This window comes from Molothrus aeneus, chromosome 7, assembly GCF_037042795.1.
Source record: "Molothrus aeneus isolate 106 chromosome 7, BPBGC_Maene_1.0, whole genome shotgun sequence".
NCBI lineage: Eukaryota > Metazoa > Chordata > Aves > Passeriformes > Icteridae > Molothrus > Molothrus aeneus.
Genome location: NC_089652.1, coordinates 3,567,762 through 3,584,527, shown reverse-complemented (window position 1 = coordinate 3,584,527; position 16,766 = coordinate 3,567,762). Strand labels below are relative to the sequence as shown.

The 16,766-nt window shown below is 44.7% G+C and overlaps 1 protein-coding gene across 1 annotated transcript in view; it reads right to left on the bottom strand.

The window, feature by feature from the left end:
* The window catches only part of ABCA12 (ATP binding cassette subfamily A member 12), a 79,537-nt gene that overhangs the window by 48,217 nt on the left and 14,554 nt on the right, over nt 1–16,766 (bottom strand). The window contains exons 3-11 of the mRNA XM_066553296.1: nt 14,930–15,077; nt 12,591–12,679; nt 11,444–11,553; nt 10,540–10,725; nt 9,544–9,722; nt 6,544–6,656; nt 5,396–5,492; nt 1,134–5,267; nt 398–513 (exon numbers count right to left, since the gene is read on the bottom strand). Coding sequence (XP_066409393.1) covers nt 398–513; nt 1,134–5,267; nt 5,396–5,492; nt 6,544–6,656; nt 9,544–9,722; nt 10,540–10,725; nt 11,444–11,553; nt 12,591–12,679; nt 14,930–15,077 — 5,172 coding nt within the window. The remainder of the gene's footprint in view (nt 1–397; nt 514–1,133; nt 5,268–5,395; nt 5,493–6,543; nt 6,657–9,543; nt 9,723–10,539; nt 10,726–11,443; nt 11,554–12,590; nt 12,680–14,929; nt 15,078–16,766) is intronic.

Genomic DNA, 16,766 nt, shown 5'->3' with positions numbered 1-16,766 from the left:
CTGGTAATAAGTACACAGGTGAAACCTCTTGGGTGTTACAATAAGCACACAAGATGAGTATCTATGTGAAACACCATGTTAGCTCTCAGAAATAACTGCTGTCATATTACAGCTGCATAAAGCTGTGAAGGGAAAGAGGTTTCTATTTGTAAGATTGCTTTGTCTGAGTGTCAGCAACCTGTCATCACACTGAGAAGAAGAGAGGTGCCTTCTGGAGAGACTGGGATGGAAACTCATAATCCCAATGTGACATAAATAAAATCCCAGTCTGGCTTCCCCAGGTCTCACAGCTCCAGTTAATTGCCAGCAGATAAAACCATGCAGCACCATTCCTTCCCACCATTAGACAAAACACATTGCAGCTGAGGCCCCTGAGCATTAATGAAATCATGATCACCTGTCAATTCCCCATCCTCAGCTTCTGCAGAATTTATTAAACACATCAGGTAAGGGTTATAGCTGTTGTTCGCTGTCATCTGCAAGATGGTGTTTTGAAATTCTAAAAACAGAAATCTGAAAAATAAGATAGGAATTTAAATCAGCTTCTCTTTCAAAAACAAGGTATGTATTAGTGAGCGACCTGTCATCTGTGGATGCTGCTCCTCAGCAGAGTAAATAAGAATTCCAGATGAAAGCCATCTCTCCTAAGTGGGTACCCCCCCAGTTTTATTCCATCAATTCTTTCTGCTGTTATTTCCCAAAGCTGTCATTTACTCTCCAAATAAGAAAACACACTTGAAAAGTTCACATCTATGTGATGGATGCATTACATAGATGGAAAGGCACACCTAAGGGAGACTGAGGATCAAAAATTAGAGAGTCATCCCACAAAAGGAAGGTTTTCCCAAGAGCCTACCACTGGTGGTGAGACTCCTTCAGGACTCTGTTCCTGTGCATTGATACGTGTGCCAACACACAAAATTTTTTGTATGTCTGACTTTCAGCTGTACTTTCAGCTCAAGGAGAAGTTTCCTCTGCTTCAATTTAACCCACATTATACATTGTGTCCTGAATTACAGTGATTGCAGGCTTAGGTTGTTCCACTGGAAGAAAATTCCATACTTCTCATGCTGGAATGAGAATGGTGGTCACAACCCATGCATGGAATTACAATACCCAAAGCCCAAACTCACTGTGTGATCAAGCTGGTTGGGGACAGAGTGTGGTCACTCAGAGTCCAAGGCACAGTCTTGTTGTAAAGGGTTTCTGCCACGACAGTGAAGTGATGAGCAACAATATCAATCACAGTGTCAAAACTGGTTTTGTTGGAGAGAGAAGCTGAGCTGGAACTTATATTGAATTCATTTAGCAGGCCAGGGATGTTCAGCCCGTTGAGAATGTAGAGGGTGGCTTCTGTGATTTCTAGAGCTGACAGGTCACTGGCAGAGTCACTTGCCACTGCTTCCAACAGCCTTGCAAGGGGAGCTCCTGCAGCTGGGTTCCTGTTGGTGCTGAGGAAGCTGTCAAACACACCCCAGACACTTGTGTAGTAGCTGCCTATGGTGGGGCTCTGCTGGAGCCTCTGCAGCAGGTTGTGGAGCTCATCCTGTGCCACACTGGAGAGCGTGGTCAGGTTATTCCAGCCTGTGGCACTGCCAGAGGAATTCAGGGACCTCAGCACTGTTTCATTCAGCAGGCCAGGAAGGAGCACGTTCAGAAGCTGGGATGGGGACACATCACCCACATCCTGGGCTGGGATGGGGCACGAGGCATCACCCTGCACCAGCCCCTCTGTGGCTGCACTCAGAGCTCTCACCTTCTCCTGGAGCCACGAGTTTCCCAGCCCAGAGACAAGGTTTAACTTGGACAGGAAACTCAGGGACAAACGCAGAGCTCGGGTGAGGCACGACAGCTCCTTGGCAAAGCTCTCCCTGCTGTTGTTGTAGGCAGCAGCAAACTCTGGGGACAGCTGCAGGTTGCTTATGGCCAGCTGGAACAGCCTGGGAAAGGTCTCATTGCTGCCTGTCCCACCCTCCATGCCCAAGGAATCCAGGAGGGGCTTGCAGGGGCTCCTGGCTGAGGAGTCCCTTAGAGTGGCATTTTCAAACAGCACCTCAAGGCCTATGTCAAGCAGATCCTCAAAGGAGCAGTTCTGGAGTGTCCTATGGCCATTGCTGCTGGGCTCAAGGAAAGGATCCAAGGCTGATCGCAAGAACTCCCAAACTTTTGCCTGTAGTGAGGAATTGTGCTGTGAGGGAGACTGGCTGAACTCCTGCAGCAGCAAACGTGAGAAATTATAGACAGTGTCCATTTTCTCCTCCAATGTTTTGTTTAAGTTGGTGTCATGAAGAACTTTCATTCCTGCTCCCCACATTTCCATCAGTCTCTGGGTATAGTTACTGTAAGAATCAAGTAACAGGCTGAGGGATTCAAGCTCACTGATGTTATACCTCTTCTGCAAGCCTTTCAAAGTTAAGATACCTCTCTGCATGGCCTGCAAGTACATGGAGATGTTGTTTCCCCTGGAGTCTTCTTCATCGTACAGCTCAAAGATGGAGGATGCAAAGTTTAGCAGCTGCTTCAGTTCCTCACCGAAAGGAAGACTGGAGTAATTTTCCAGTGTATTTAGCAGATTTTGCAGCATGTCTAGAAGTAACTGGGTAGTGAAATTGTCTGTATTACTCCAGTTCAAGGACTGGAGACCTTCAGCAATGTGCCAGAAAGCATCAAGTTCATTTTCCTGCCCTCCAGGAGGGAGCTTCTCCATTAGCTTAGACAAAGAAGAGATCAGCAGATAATGATCACTGGTATTCACCTTTGCCATGGCGCCAAGAAGTTTCTCAAGGGACAGAAGGTGTTCTGCAAAATTTTCAGAAATTTCAGGGGTCAACAAGAAGTCAGAAAATAATGATGACACTTTTTCATTTGTGCTGAGATAATTTTCAATGTCTTCGTGCGAGATTGCATCGAGTGCAAGCATTTTGACAAGCTCCCATGCATTCTCTGCATTAAAATGAGTCCTGTTTAAAATTATCTCATTCCAAATCACTGCAGCCATAGTCAGAACATCTTGATTTTCTTTTCCATAGGGATTAGAGTAGAACAGTCCTTCACCACCCCCTTCATACAGAGGAAGTATTTCTTGAAATATTCTTTCCAAGTCCAGTGTGTTGTCTGTGGCAGAAGTTGAACTGAAAAGGAGTTTTAATGCACTATACAAATCACTCAGATCTGAGGATTCCATTGCTTCAGTAGAATTCTGAAAGATCTGATGCACCAATGCTTTTCCAGGAGCTACCCCAAAGTCCACAAGGATTAGAGCTTTCTTCATCATTTGCAGGAGCTCCACATATTCACCCACTTTTGTCAGGCTCCATTTGGAGGTCAGCAGGCTGCCAGTGGCGTGCCACAGCCGGGAGAAGTGTCCCCACTCGGGCTGGCTGGAGGCAGCTCTGCCCACCTGCAGCAGCTCATCGAGACTGCTGTTCTTCATGGAAGCAGCTGCTGACAGGAGGGAAAACACAGGCAGCCCATCCCAGGCTGCTGAGCTGCCAGAGGAATTCAGGGACCTCAGCACTGTTTCATTCAGCAGGCCAGGAAGGAGCACGTTCAGAAGCTGGGATGGGGACGCATCACCCACATCCTGGGCTGGGATGGGGCACGAGGCATCACCCTGCACCAGCCCCTCTGTGGCTGCACTCAGAGCTCTCACCTTCTCCTGGAGCCACGAGTTTCCCAGCCCAGAGACAAGGTTTAACTTGGACAGGAAACTCAGGGACAAACGCAGAGCTCGGGTGAGGCACGACAGCTCCTTGGCAAAGCTCTCCCTGCTGTTGTTGTAGGCAGCAGCAAACTCTGGGGACAGCTGCAGGTTGCTTATGGCCAGCTGGAACAGCCTGGGAAAGGTCTCATTGCTGCCTGTCCCACCCTCCATGCCCAAGGAATCCAGGAGGGGCTTGCAGGGGCTCCTGGCTGAGGAGTCCCTTAGAGTGGCATTTTCAAACAGCACCTCAAGGCCTATGTCAAGCAGATCCTCAAAGGAGCAGTTCTGGAGTGTCCTATGGCCATTGCTGCTGGGCTCAAGGAAAGGATCCAAGGCTGATCGCAAGAACTTCCAAACTTTTGCCTGTAGTGAGGAATTGTGCTGTGAGGGAGACTGGCTGAACTCCTGCAGTAGAAGATGTGTTAAATTATAGATGGGGTTAATTATGTCTTCACTGGAACCTTCACTGGCACTTGAATAATGAAGGATTTTCATTCCTGTTCTCAGAAGTTCAGACAAGCTCTCCAAGGTTTTATTGTTAAAATTAAAGAAAAGATCTATAGATTTTAATGCACTGACATTATAATTCAGCTGTAAGTCTTTTAAGATGTTCAACGTCTTCTGGATGGCTTGAGTGACTTGTGAGATATTGGCTACTCCAGAGCTTTCCCCAAACTCTTTAAACACAGCTGTTATGAACTCTGACAGCTGATCCAACTCCTCACTGAAGACACCACTTGATTTATTATTCAGCTTTTGCAAATGGCTGTTTAACACCTCCAACAACTGCCCATAGGCGACGATGGCTGTGTTATTCCACCTCATGGATCTCAGCTTCTCCCCAATGCGCCAGTAGACGTTCAACTCATCCCACCAGGCCTCCCCCATGGACTTCTCTACAGCCCTCATCAGCTCGAACACAGGCAGCAGGAGGTACTGATAACCTACATTTGTGCCCATCATTCTAAAAAACATCTCCTCAAGAGCTAGGAGCTGCTCTGGGAAGTTTCTGTAGGACTCAGGCTCGAGCAGATCATCAGAAAACACAGATGGGATTTCTTGCAATCCACTCAAACGGTCTCTGAGACCTTCCAGAAGTGATGGCATGCTTGTGGAGAGCAACATTTTGAGAGCATCCTTAGTTTTCAATGTACTAAAATTGGAATTACTTAGGAGAGCTGGATTCCAAAGCATTGTAGCTAATTTTAAAGCCCTCTGAATTTCTTTCCACTGGGTCATTGTATTGAAAATGGAAGTCCCATTAAAGTCACTCTGTAATTGCAGTGATGTGAAGTTATAGATTTCATCAATTATTTCCTTATTATATGGTTCCTTTAATTTATAATCATGGTGTGGATTCATTCCCAGTTCAAGAAATGCATACAATTTCTGTAATGTTTCATTCTTCAAATTTCTGAATAGATTTAAGCTTTTTAATTCACTTCTATTCATTTTTTCCTCAAAGCCTTTTAAACGATGTAGATGCTTTTGTATGGCTTCTAAATCATCTGAATTAATGGACCTCTTGGAATGCTTTCCACCAATCTCTGGTGACTTTATTTTTCTGGAGGGGAACAAAAAAGTGTTTTAGTGAATATGAAATCAATGCAAGTGGAAATGTAAGGTGATTTAGAGCAAAGATCATAGATTTGAATTACACTGTTAGTAATATCCCTTTAGCTAATGTCTCACCTTAGAACTTCCTCCAATTCAGATACTGAAGTGTGATTGTCTTTCCAGTGAACAAAGGAATTACAAATAGATCTGGTCACCCAATTTCTTTCTTTATCTACAACAAAAATGTGAAGGGAATATTAGTAAAGATCATGTAATTCTGGAATCTGAGAGGTGCTATAATGGCAAATCTATTCAGGATAACATGCACATATGAAGTCAGGCTCCTACCACAAGCCACAATATCCTGGTTACAAATCTGAGTGTTCTTTTGGGGTGTAACTCTTCCTGGCCTTTCAAGGGAAGTGAGGATGGCATCCTAGAAGTGACTTTCTGTGCTGAAATCATGCAGGAACAATTCAATGCTGCTGTGATCTGGATGCTAACAGAGGTCTCCTCCTGCTTCAGGAGCACTTTGCTGTCAGTAATGCAGAGTAAGGTGGCCAAGTATTTATTATGGTTTCTTTCCCTTCATTTAGGGTTGCTTTTTTACAGCTCACACATAAGCTCTGTCTGCAGCATCATTCATGTCTCCCACAGCCATTTACACTCATCTTGATATCCCCATGTGTCCAATCCTCTCATCAGCCACTTTGCATGTCTTCCCTTCTTGCACACCTCATCTTTCTTGTTACCCACCTTAACTCCCACAATCTCCACAAAACAAGTAGAGAAGGGACAGCAATCCCCATCTGTCCCTTGTAGCATTTAGTTCCTTTCCCTTGCCTGTTCCCAGATCCCCAGTTAGAGGGGGATATCTCTGCTGGAAGGGACAGGGATTTGAAGGAATGGCTCGTGTGGATGTAAACAGCTCATTGTGCAGCCCCTGCCTTGCTGCACCAAGCTGAGTTAGAGTCTACAACCAGAGGCAGATTTTGACATCACCCCCCAAAAAAAGCAAATCAAAGTGAAACATTACTGCTCCCCATTTCCACTGAGCCTGCAAACTCATGTTAATTCATTGTCTACTGACAAACCCAAGCCTTTTTTACTTTTCCATTTGAAATGAGGCATTTTATTCACATTTGTAAAAAGCTGAAGGAAGAACCCATTATGCTGAGCCCTGAACAGTGTGCAATCTGTATGGTTACTTATTAGCCTGTAGTTTGCTTCTCCTCAGCACCACAGGTTTTCAGCAGAGATATGACTCAGAGGAGGAGTCTTACCTTGCTCCAAGCAGTTCAGGGAAAGTGGAGAATCTGTAACCTCATTCTGAACAGTTTTGAATCTATCATCGCTCACCAGAGATGCAGAGACATTCTGAGCTCCCAGCACAACACTGAAGGAGGGGGGAAAAAAAGAAAATAAATTGTGGTTACAGGTTTATATGCTCTAATAGGAAACAGCTGGAATACAATCTATCATTCTTGAAATGTCTGACAGACAAGACATCACCCCTATTTTTAATGATTTGTTTGATCATGCACAAGATACAAACACCAGGGGCTTTGGTGGGAAAGCCATGGTGGTGTATTAGCACAAACACACGTGTGGCACCCATTAGGTGCACTTTTTCAGAGTTATGTAAAATCTACAGGCCACTAAAATCCAGCCAGCAGGTCTCAGGAAACACCCAGGTAACACACCAGCCATGTGATTCACTGCTGCAGGGGAATTTTCTCCTAAAAAAACCCAAGAACCAAGGAGACAAGGCACCAGGGAGAGCAGGGATCCCAGGGGGGAAAACATCTGTGGAAGGAAGAAGTGATCACAAATAACTGCTGCCATTTCCAATTCTCCTTCTTTCCTCTTTCATGCTGTAATAGCCAGGCTGCCAGGGAAGCAAGGAATGTTTTCCAGTCATAGGAAGGAACAAGCTGATAATCAGGCATATTGTACCACAGAGGAACTAATTTAAAGGACTGCCTGCTCAGGTGTGCAGGTTACTGAAAACTTCACTGTGATTATTAGTCCCTTCTTCTCCTGTATAAAGAGCAGCCTTTACTGTAGCTGTGGGGTCACTGAAATGCACCATCTCTGTCTCTCTCTCACCTGCCTCAAGTTCTGCAGGTGATACACAAAGATCTCAGTGGCATGAATAAATGCATACTGATCTGTGGGAACAGGCTGCTACTGAGAGCAGAGCACCAGGGATCTCTTCTGTCCTAATTTAACATAATGTCTCCATGCAGGCTTCCTGGGCTTGGTGCTCATCATTTTCATTCTGCAGATGTGCTTGTAAGAGTCTTAGAGGGGAAGAAACCCAGTTATAAATGACATATTTAGCTGAGCAATGGCAGAGCTAAGGAAGAGGCAGGCACAGACTTGCCAAAAATGGATGCACATCACACAGATCAGAAGGCAGCAAACATGGAAACAAGTGTTGTTGCTGCCCTTTTATTTCAGTCTTGCAGGGTTTCTGCAGACTTTGGCTGTGGAGAAAAAGCTCAGCTTATATGCTTAGCTGAAAAACTATCTTACAGCAAGAAACAGGAACTTTTGTGAAATCAGTCTGCAAACCAGGTTTTTGTGGGTAATAAAATTTGCTGCTAAACTTTCTATAGGATTCATGACTTGGAAGTTACTGTTTCACACTGGTGGTGTTTATCACTCGGTTCATACAGATGTAACAATGAGCAAAAGTTCTTTTCTTCTATACCTTCATATTTCAACCACCAAAAAAACCTCTCTGTACAGCACTTTTTTAGGAGTTCAGTCCTGCCTGAGTAAGAGACGTGGGCAGGCTCGCTAAGATGTGCTTTTGTAAGCATCATTAAAAGTACTATTTGTGCAATCTCTTTGCAATAACTCTTTACTCATGCATTTACAGTGCCAGATGCCAGGCATAAAAGCACTGCACAGTTCTGGTGATGAAATTCTATGTGCCTCTTTGTTGTGCCTATGATAACCTCCCCCAGCTCTGCAGCTGGAGAGCAAAGCAGAGCAGCACAGTAAATATTAATTCTCCCTGGGCACTCCAACAGGGCTGGTTCTCAGGTTGGGTTCTGCAAGCCAGTAAATGCAACCAAATGTAATAATTCTGTGACTGAAACAGCAGCATGAACAAAATGCTTCTGAATAAAATTACAATTCTTGCCACACTGCTGCTGACTCCTTTAAGGATAAGTACATTACAGCTTACACATGGGTCTCACAATGCAGCATGGAAAATCACCTTGATATGAAATGTACAGGTTTCTAAGTGCCTCAGCAACACACCAGTGATCAAAAGTGAGTCCCTCTAAGCCTGGGTGCAATCAAAGTGCCAAAGCTTCTACAACTTCTTTTGGCATCTTAACCCAATTGCTCAGGTATGCAAGATAAAAACAAAAAGCAGTCAGTCTGAAGACACTCAGTTTCTTGGTGTCCTCCATGTACTGTAACAACTGGACCATCCAGAATATTTTATAGCAGGGTCAGTCACACATCCAGAAGATGACTTGGAACACAGTCCCTTAATCTTGAGTAACTTGTGTCTTCTGGAGATCAGGGAGGGTTTAGCCAAACTACAGCCCAGGAAAAGGATTTCAAGGCTAAGCCCATTTTAGAAATTTGTCTTGCCCTAGGTGCAAACTGCATCAAATATTTCAGTACAGTTAAATAATGCAGTTAAGCCAGCTCTGTTTTTCATATAACCACTGAGCAAGTACATAACTGGTACTTCCTTCAAGTCAGATGTGTTAAAGCCCATATGGTAGAAAACCAGGCTCCCTCTCTTCTCTGCTTTCTTGGGACCAGCCTTGAAAGATTAACCCAGCAGTAGATTAGGAAATCAGTTTTAAAAAACATTATGGCTCCCCTACAAGTGCTTGAGGTGTTCCAAAGCAAGCTGAACTTGGCTCTGTGCTTTTCTGCAAAGAAGCAGCTGGCTGCTTTCTTTATCCAGCCAGGAGGGTTTTTCTTCCACCAAAGGCAGTGCCTGTAACTCACCAGCTTTTCTATCTGCACAAGGGCATGACAGTGCCTCTAAGCAGGCTGGGAGAAAACTCAAGAGTTTATATCAAGTTCCCATTAAAAGAATGACACAAGAGTCACTGAAAAACAACACACTGCTCACAGTGCACAGACACCTTTAGAGATGCATTAGCATGGAGCTGCATCATCCCCCAAACAAATCATGCTTTTAAGGTAACACCTTTCTTTCAAGAGGAGAGGTGATGCCCTTAGAGGTCAGCACACAAACCCAGCAGCTTTCAATGCTTCTCCTGCCATTTTCTCTGTTTTACCTGCTTGGATTCTGAAGGAAATCAATGATGTCTTGCAGCTGCATGTTGTCCTGAAACACATCTGGGGCCAGCAAAAGCAGGTGCCACAGGGAGGTGTCATTCTGCACTTGGGAGATGAGTGTCAGAAATGAGACCATTTCATTGACAAAAGTCTCCTGGTACTCTGGGTTGTGCTGCACCTTAACAAACAAAAATGTAAGAAATTATTTAAGAACCAGAAGAAATTATTTAATAATCACAAGAAATTATTCAATAACCAGAAGCCTTGCTGCTGGGGGGTACTTCTATGTTTTTCAGCTGGCACTGCACTTGCATGCAAGTCTGCAAAACAATACATTCAAAGGACAGGTAATAACTGAGAGTGTGACTGTGTTTTACCTTCACACCCCAGGTTGTACAATAAATTCTCTGTTCAGACAAGCCCTACGATTCACAATATCCTAAAGAGTCCAAAGACTAGGAATAGAAGAAAATTAATATCAATTCTAACCTTGGCAAAGAAAAAAAAAAAAAGAAGGCTTTATCTTTAAAGGATTCATTTGCTTTAATTATATTGCTTTCCCAAAGACATGTACTGCTTCAATCATGAATTGTTGGATCAGATGCAGGGGTAACTGGATGAAGTTATACTGCTGAGGTAATACACAAATTTATTGCCGTCCCAAGGTTTAAACATTCTTATTTACACCACATCCTCATGCTGTTCTATTGACCTGCCACTACAGTGGGGCAAACAAAGAGAAGCAAGGCCCAGATGTGGTGAGAACCCTTAGTAGCCATGAGCTGATAGTGGATGACCCTTGGCTTTCCAAGGTCTCTGGGCTAACCCTATGCACAAGAATTCACTCATCCTCACTGTGCCCAACTTGCACTTGAGTACAGAGATGAGCAACTCCTGCCCACGAGGGGCTGTGTTGTGGCTCCAAACCCTGCCTGACCTGTCTGAACTGCCACAGCTCCCAGCTGCAGCCCCCAGGGAAGGTCCCAGGCACTCACCTGGGAGAGCTGGGTCCTGAACTCCTGGGCAAAGGACTCCAGAAGCGAGGAGTTGGTGAAGCAGAAGGTGTGGTGGATGTTGGCTGCCATGCTCCCTCCCGAGGCACCGGGATGTGCCAGGTACCGCGACAGGAGCTGGCACAGCAGGGCCCTGAGGTTCCCTGCAGTGGAGTGTTGGGGCTGCCTCTGAAAGAACAGCAAACATTCAGGGTGGCTGTAAAGCAATATCGTGTTTGGGATGGTGCTAAACACAGTGATGAGACTTTTTCTAAGGGATAGCAGTAAATGAAAAGCATTGTGGTTACAGCGTAGACAGAATTCTAACAGCTGAATGGTTTCACTAAAACCCTTCAAATTCCTCATCTATTACAAAGAGGAATGTGTGCTTAAGTGTTTGTAGGCCTGGACACCAAACCACAAAAGCAGTGTCCACTGCATTGTAACAAATTTCTATTACAAAGCAATAGATTCTATAAATATTAAATACCTATACAATAAACACACAGTGCCTCTGATACCACTGCAGGACTAGCACGAGTAAATAAATATTTGAATGTCAAAGCTTGTGACATTGTATCTTTAATTTCATAAGAGAGAAAATATACTGCAAACATCTTAACTCACACAAGTTCTGAACAAAGTATCTCAGAGTATTTATATATATTTTGTATTTCATGATATTATGTCTCAAGGTTTCCCTGGTTTCTGCCTAGAGGACAAAAAACTCACCACAAAGCTTAAAAATCCACCCACAATCACTGTGTTTCTAAAATAAAGCTCATTCACATAATAGGGGAAATCCTAAAGCAATAAAAGCTGTGTCTTGGTACTTTGAGCTTCTAATTCCTTAAATATGAGAATACATAAATGTTCATACTCAGCTATTATGCAAATACAGACTTACCTTCCCAAAATTGAAGATCTTGTTGAGCGTGTGGTTGCTGGAAGTCAAGTTGGATGGTGATGAAACATTCTGAAGGTTTTTCTCTCCATGAGATACCAAATCCCCAAATGCTGCAATAACAGTTTGAAACACTGTATTTTACTTATGGCTTTTCAAACCTCTTTGCTACATAAAATCAGGACACAGGACAGCTACCTACAGCTTTGGGTGCATTATCAAACTGTCTCCAAAGGTACAGCCAATGGCAACCTGTAAGTATTTTAGGGCTTTTTCTGATATAATGAAATTCTGGATGACACTGTAACTTGTTATATGGGGCCACGACCTATCATTTTAAATTTTATTTTTAAATAAAATGTAGAACTGAGTTCCTCCCTGACCATCAGCATGAGTCAATAGTTCCCATAACTGTTCATTGATTTGCTTTTCCCCTCCCCACGCCTCTGCACTTGGTCCCTTTTGCATTCTGCCTTTTTCTGTCTGTGCACCACAGAGGGTGCTGGCAGGAATGCTAATTGGAACAGTGAACGGCTGGAGCAGAACAGGCAAATGCAAATCTGTAATCATTCATTTCATCGTGAGCTCCCTGCAGAAAGGACTATCCATCATGATGGCTTGCAGATTGCACCAGCCATTACCATCAACAAATAATAATTGTAATGATTTTATGGAAACTTTCAGAGTGAAAGTTCCTTCAGGAAAGAGAATCACATCAGAGGAGAACATCACCAACAATAAATATCCACTCTGGCACAGAAGACAACTTATTTGCTGGATAACTGTGGATAAAAACCCATTTGAAAAAAAAATCATAAGCTGTTTATGGAGAATTTGTGGGTAGTAAAAGGGCAATATTCCATAAATAGCCAGGTCTCTAATTAATGTCCAATCAGTCTGTGATCTTGCATTGCTCCTGGGAAACACAACCATTTAATCCTGGTTTCTTGGCCAAATTTCAAAGTCTTCTCTACAGCTACTTGTACTTGTCCCCAAGAATTTACACTAATGTCAGGGCCATTGTCACGTGCCTCTATGAAACACATAAATCATTTCAGCAGCGCTCTAAGAACTGCAGCTCTGTCCAGAGATCTTCAAAAGATCAGCCTTCAAAGAGCAGAACTTCTTCCTGGAGCAGTGAGTGACCTACCCAGTGAAGCATTCCTGCTTTCAGGAACCTCTGCACTCCATGGTGATGGCGGCCTGTCCTTGGCTACACTGGATGAGCTCCTGTGCTTGCTGGGGGGAAAAAGAAAAGAAGAAAAAAGGAAAAAAAAAAAAAAGAAGAAGAGACAACTGTAACAACTGCCAGAATTTCTTATAATTAACTTACTGCTTTAACTGGATTTCATGGCAGGTGTGTTGAAATCTGGATTATGCAAAAGCCTGGTTCCTTCTGAAGGCCTGGCACGTATCTTGGGCAAGCAAAAGTCCAGAACTCCATGGCTATAAAGTGTATGGCCTTACCAAGAAATCCTTCCAGACAACAAGACCTTAACATTCCACTCCTTCCCAAACATTCCACTACAGGAGAAAAGATTGCTGAGCTTGGTTTTTGGACTTGGTTTCCTTTTATTAAGGGAAATTTCAAGCAACCTTACCATGCACACCTTGGTAAATGCCTCTAAGAAACAGAATCAAAGGGGAGAACCTTGCCCATTTTCTCTGCTGACCTCTGGTTATACATAGTTTTAGGGCAAGTTATAAAACAGCTTAACAAGAGCTTCAGTGAGTTGCACAATGGGAGAGGAGAAAAACAGCCTGGATTAGCTGAATATTACAAAACAATAGATCCGGGTAGTGAAGGGCCACAGCTCAAACACTTTGTGAAAAACTCCCCAATGGGGATCCAGCACCCCTGAGGCAGAGCTCCACCTATTCATCTGGAGCCTCCCCCTTCCCAAGGAATCTTTTCCTGAGGTTTTAGACTCTGCTGCATCCTGCTAGTTTTGCTGTGGCTACTTCATAGTTGGCATTTTTCTTTGTAGAACACAGCAAGGCTGACCTGACCATGCATGGGAGGTATGGCCACGTATCTATAATGATACTCCCCACACACAATCTCAAGGATCAAGAGTGGTCAAGATGCTTGGTAATAACTCATGCTCTTGATATAAAATCTGGCCAAATCCTTTGGTTTTCATTTGGCAGGAAAAAACACTTATTTCCTAAACAGCTTTTCAGAAGCCAAAAGCAGAAAGCAAGGAGGATTTGTAGCTATTCAAACCCATGGAAGACCTCCAGCTTTGGCACTAGAAGCTCCCATTTCTTCATTTCAATACCCCAAATGAGCCATTGTTTAACATGCTCAGGGAAAAACAATGACACTGAGGAACAGAGCTGTGAATCCAGGCATCCAGTCTCCATGTGGCTTTGCCTTCCCTCCTCTCTTCTGCTGCATGACCTTGAAATTAATTAGGATTCACCTTGTGCAACTTCAGTTGCCCACATCCTTAGTCATCCTTCCCACCCATGGAAAGATTCTGACCACTGAATTGGCCTAGGAAATTACTCCCTCTGCACTAAGGAGGATCCTTAAGGAGCCACCAACCCCAGGACTGCCTGATGGTGGGGCCCATTTTAGTTCTTCAGAATCCCAACCTCTGGCCAAGGGGGATTTTGAGACTCTGACTATGGAGCAGCCTCTCACCTAAAAGCAAAGATGAGTAACCAGGGCCATTGTGAGATGCCCAGATTTTTAGCTCTCCATGAACCAGCCAGGCCTCAGCATGGCATGTTCCCCAGGGGTCTGTCAGAACTGGGCAGCCAGGATGTAGAAACCACCCTGGCTGGCAAGCCTCAAGGCAAATCCTACTTCACTTCAACTGGAACATCAAGAAGTTGAAATGATCCCACTGAACATTTCCATTTCAGCAAATGGACATTCCAACAAAACATGCCCAGCCAGCTCCATGCTGCAAATCTCTGTGCTTTTGCGGGCAAAAATTGTTTCTGCATTTTCATGTGTTTCCTAACATGTTTGATGGCCTGCAGAGAGGACACCTGTTCTGGCTGGCACCTGGAGGACATGCTCAAAGAGCAGTTGCTCCAGAACTAACATCCAAACTTCCAGCCAAAGCATCCTGAGCTGATCCCTCTCAGTGGCAGATCAACATTCTGGGCTGCTCTGGGGGCAAGTCTTATCACAGATCTGACCCACAGCCATGCAAAAACATGTTCCTTTGCTTTGGTCTGGGTGAGCTGAAGAGTTTTTCTCAGGGAGTAAAATTCCCTTCAGCAGAAGATTCCAGCCTGAATCAGTGGACACATTCCTAAGATCTATGTCTAATGTGATTTTTTTCTGAAGTGTCCAGTTGCAGCTGATATTCTCTTTTCTAAGTGCCAGACATCTGTTAGAACAGGTAGCTGAGGTACATCTGTTGTGGATGAATTTGTACATACACGCAGACATGCATGGATGCTCCCTCCCCCTCAAGACAGGCTTTGTTTTACACCTCCTAACACCAGGAAATATCCAGATTCCCTTACAGTCTGAGGGGTGAGATGTCATTAAGTCTTGGCAGCAGATCTTCTGGTGTGTATGGTGTGCCCTTACACCTGGCATCAGAATCACACAGCACCGTCTGCAGGAACGGGAAGAAGCCTGCACTGGGAAGGTTTCGGGGTGCAAGGTAACCTGGAGGGAAAAAGAGAGAGAAAATGCCATTATGATGATGAGGACATGCATTTTTTGGCCATATGTTTCTGTCAGGATGTGCTGTTTTCCCTTCCTAAACAACAGGACAGAGTCTCAGTTTCACTGAGGCTCCTTTCACTGACTCCACCCTGGCAGTATCATCTGCCAAATCCCACTACAAGCACCTCCTCAACACTGACAAAGTCATCACAGGCTATTTAATCATAGCATGGTTTGGCTTGGAAGAAATCTTGAAGGTTGTCCAGTTCCAACATGCCTGCCATGGGCAGGGACATGTCCCACTAGACCCAGTTGCTCAGGGTCCCAGTTAATAGGAAGAAGAGCCAAACTATTTGTTCACAGGATACCTGTTGATCCTGAAACAACTGCACATGTCCTCCCTTCTCTCCCAAATCCAACAACAGGCAAGAAATGACAAAAAACCCCCTTAGATTAAGGTATCCTAATTCTGCCTTTAAAAAATAAAATAAAGTGAAAGCAGGCACGTGGCCAGAGTAACCTGAAGCACCCATGAGAACATGCTCTCCAAGACTTGTTGGATTGCTTTCTACACAACACCACAATCTTCATTTCCAAGCCAGGAAATAAAATGTATTGCCAAACACTGCACCCACTGCTGCTGTTAAAACAAGCCTTTGTCTCAGCTTTTACCACAGGAAGGGGCAATGGATCCAGGACCAACAAGCATCCTTTGCCTTTTGAGCAGAGCTGTCCTGGGAAGGCAGAGGAGCAATCCATCACCACCATCCCCAGTGTGTCCTCCCAGCTCAGAGCAGCTCCAGCACCATCTGCCTGGTGACCTGGGATGCTGGCAGCCAGTGCTGAGGGATGAGATGTGTGTCCCTGTCTCCATTTTTCCAGACACAGAGTGGACCTGAGCAATGAGACACTCGGGGAGTGTTTGATGTGCCTCTTGCCCCGTGCTGCTCGCTGCCAGCCCGCAGAGTTCACGGCTGCTCTTCCTCTCGCAGACAAACGCTCTCATAAATCTCCACACTCTTTTGCTGGATCACAGCAACATATTATTTAAAATAATCATTTGGAAAATTACCTGGCAAAGGACATTGCTATTATTTCTGCTATGGAAGGGAGCCAGATTTGCTGAAGGCCTGCGGGCAGGCTTGTGGTAATTGATTACCTTGCTCTTTAGTCTTCAAAGATGACCTGAGACTCTCACTCAGGCACGGCTTTATCTCTCACCCCTCCAACAAGGACACAGCACTGCATTGGTACAACATCTACTCATTATAGCAGTGGTCAAACCCCAGATGCTCCCAGAGGGCTTAGCAGGAGTAGGTGGATTCCAGGGCTGTTGGTCTCCTTGATGGAAACTGGATTTTCCTGAGCTTTCCTCAGCACAGTTGGTCACTGCATTTTTGGGTCAGAACACAAGAGTTCATGGTTTAGCACAGGAGATCCTCTTGCTTTGGCCAAAACAGCAACCAGCACAGAGGCCCCTGAGACCTGCAGAGATACAGGCACCCCTTTGATGGTGGTGTACACCTCAGTGGAGAGTTAGGAGTACAAGAGAAAATTAAAGGACATGGATAGCTGCCAGAGGAGAAGGCTCCCTGCTCTGGGAAGCTTCCCCCAACACTCCCTTGCATCCCTCAAGCCACCTGAGGAATTACACCCCTCCCTCCCTCAGGAGTTAGGCTGAACCATCTC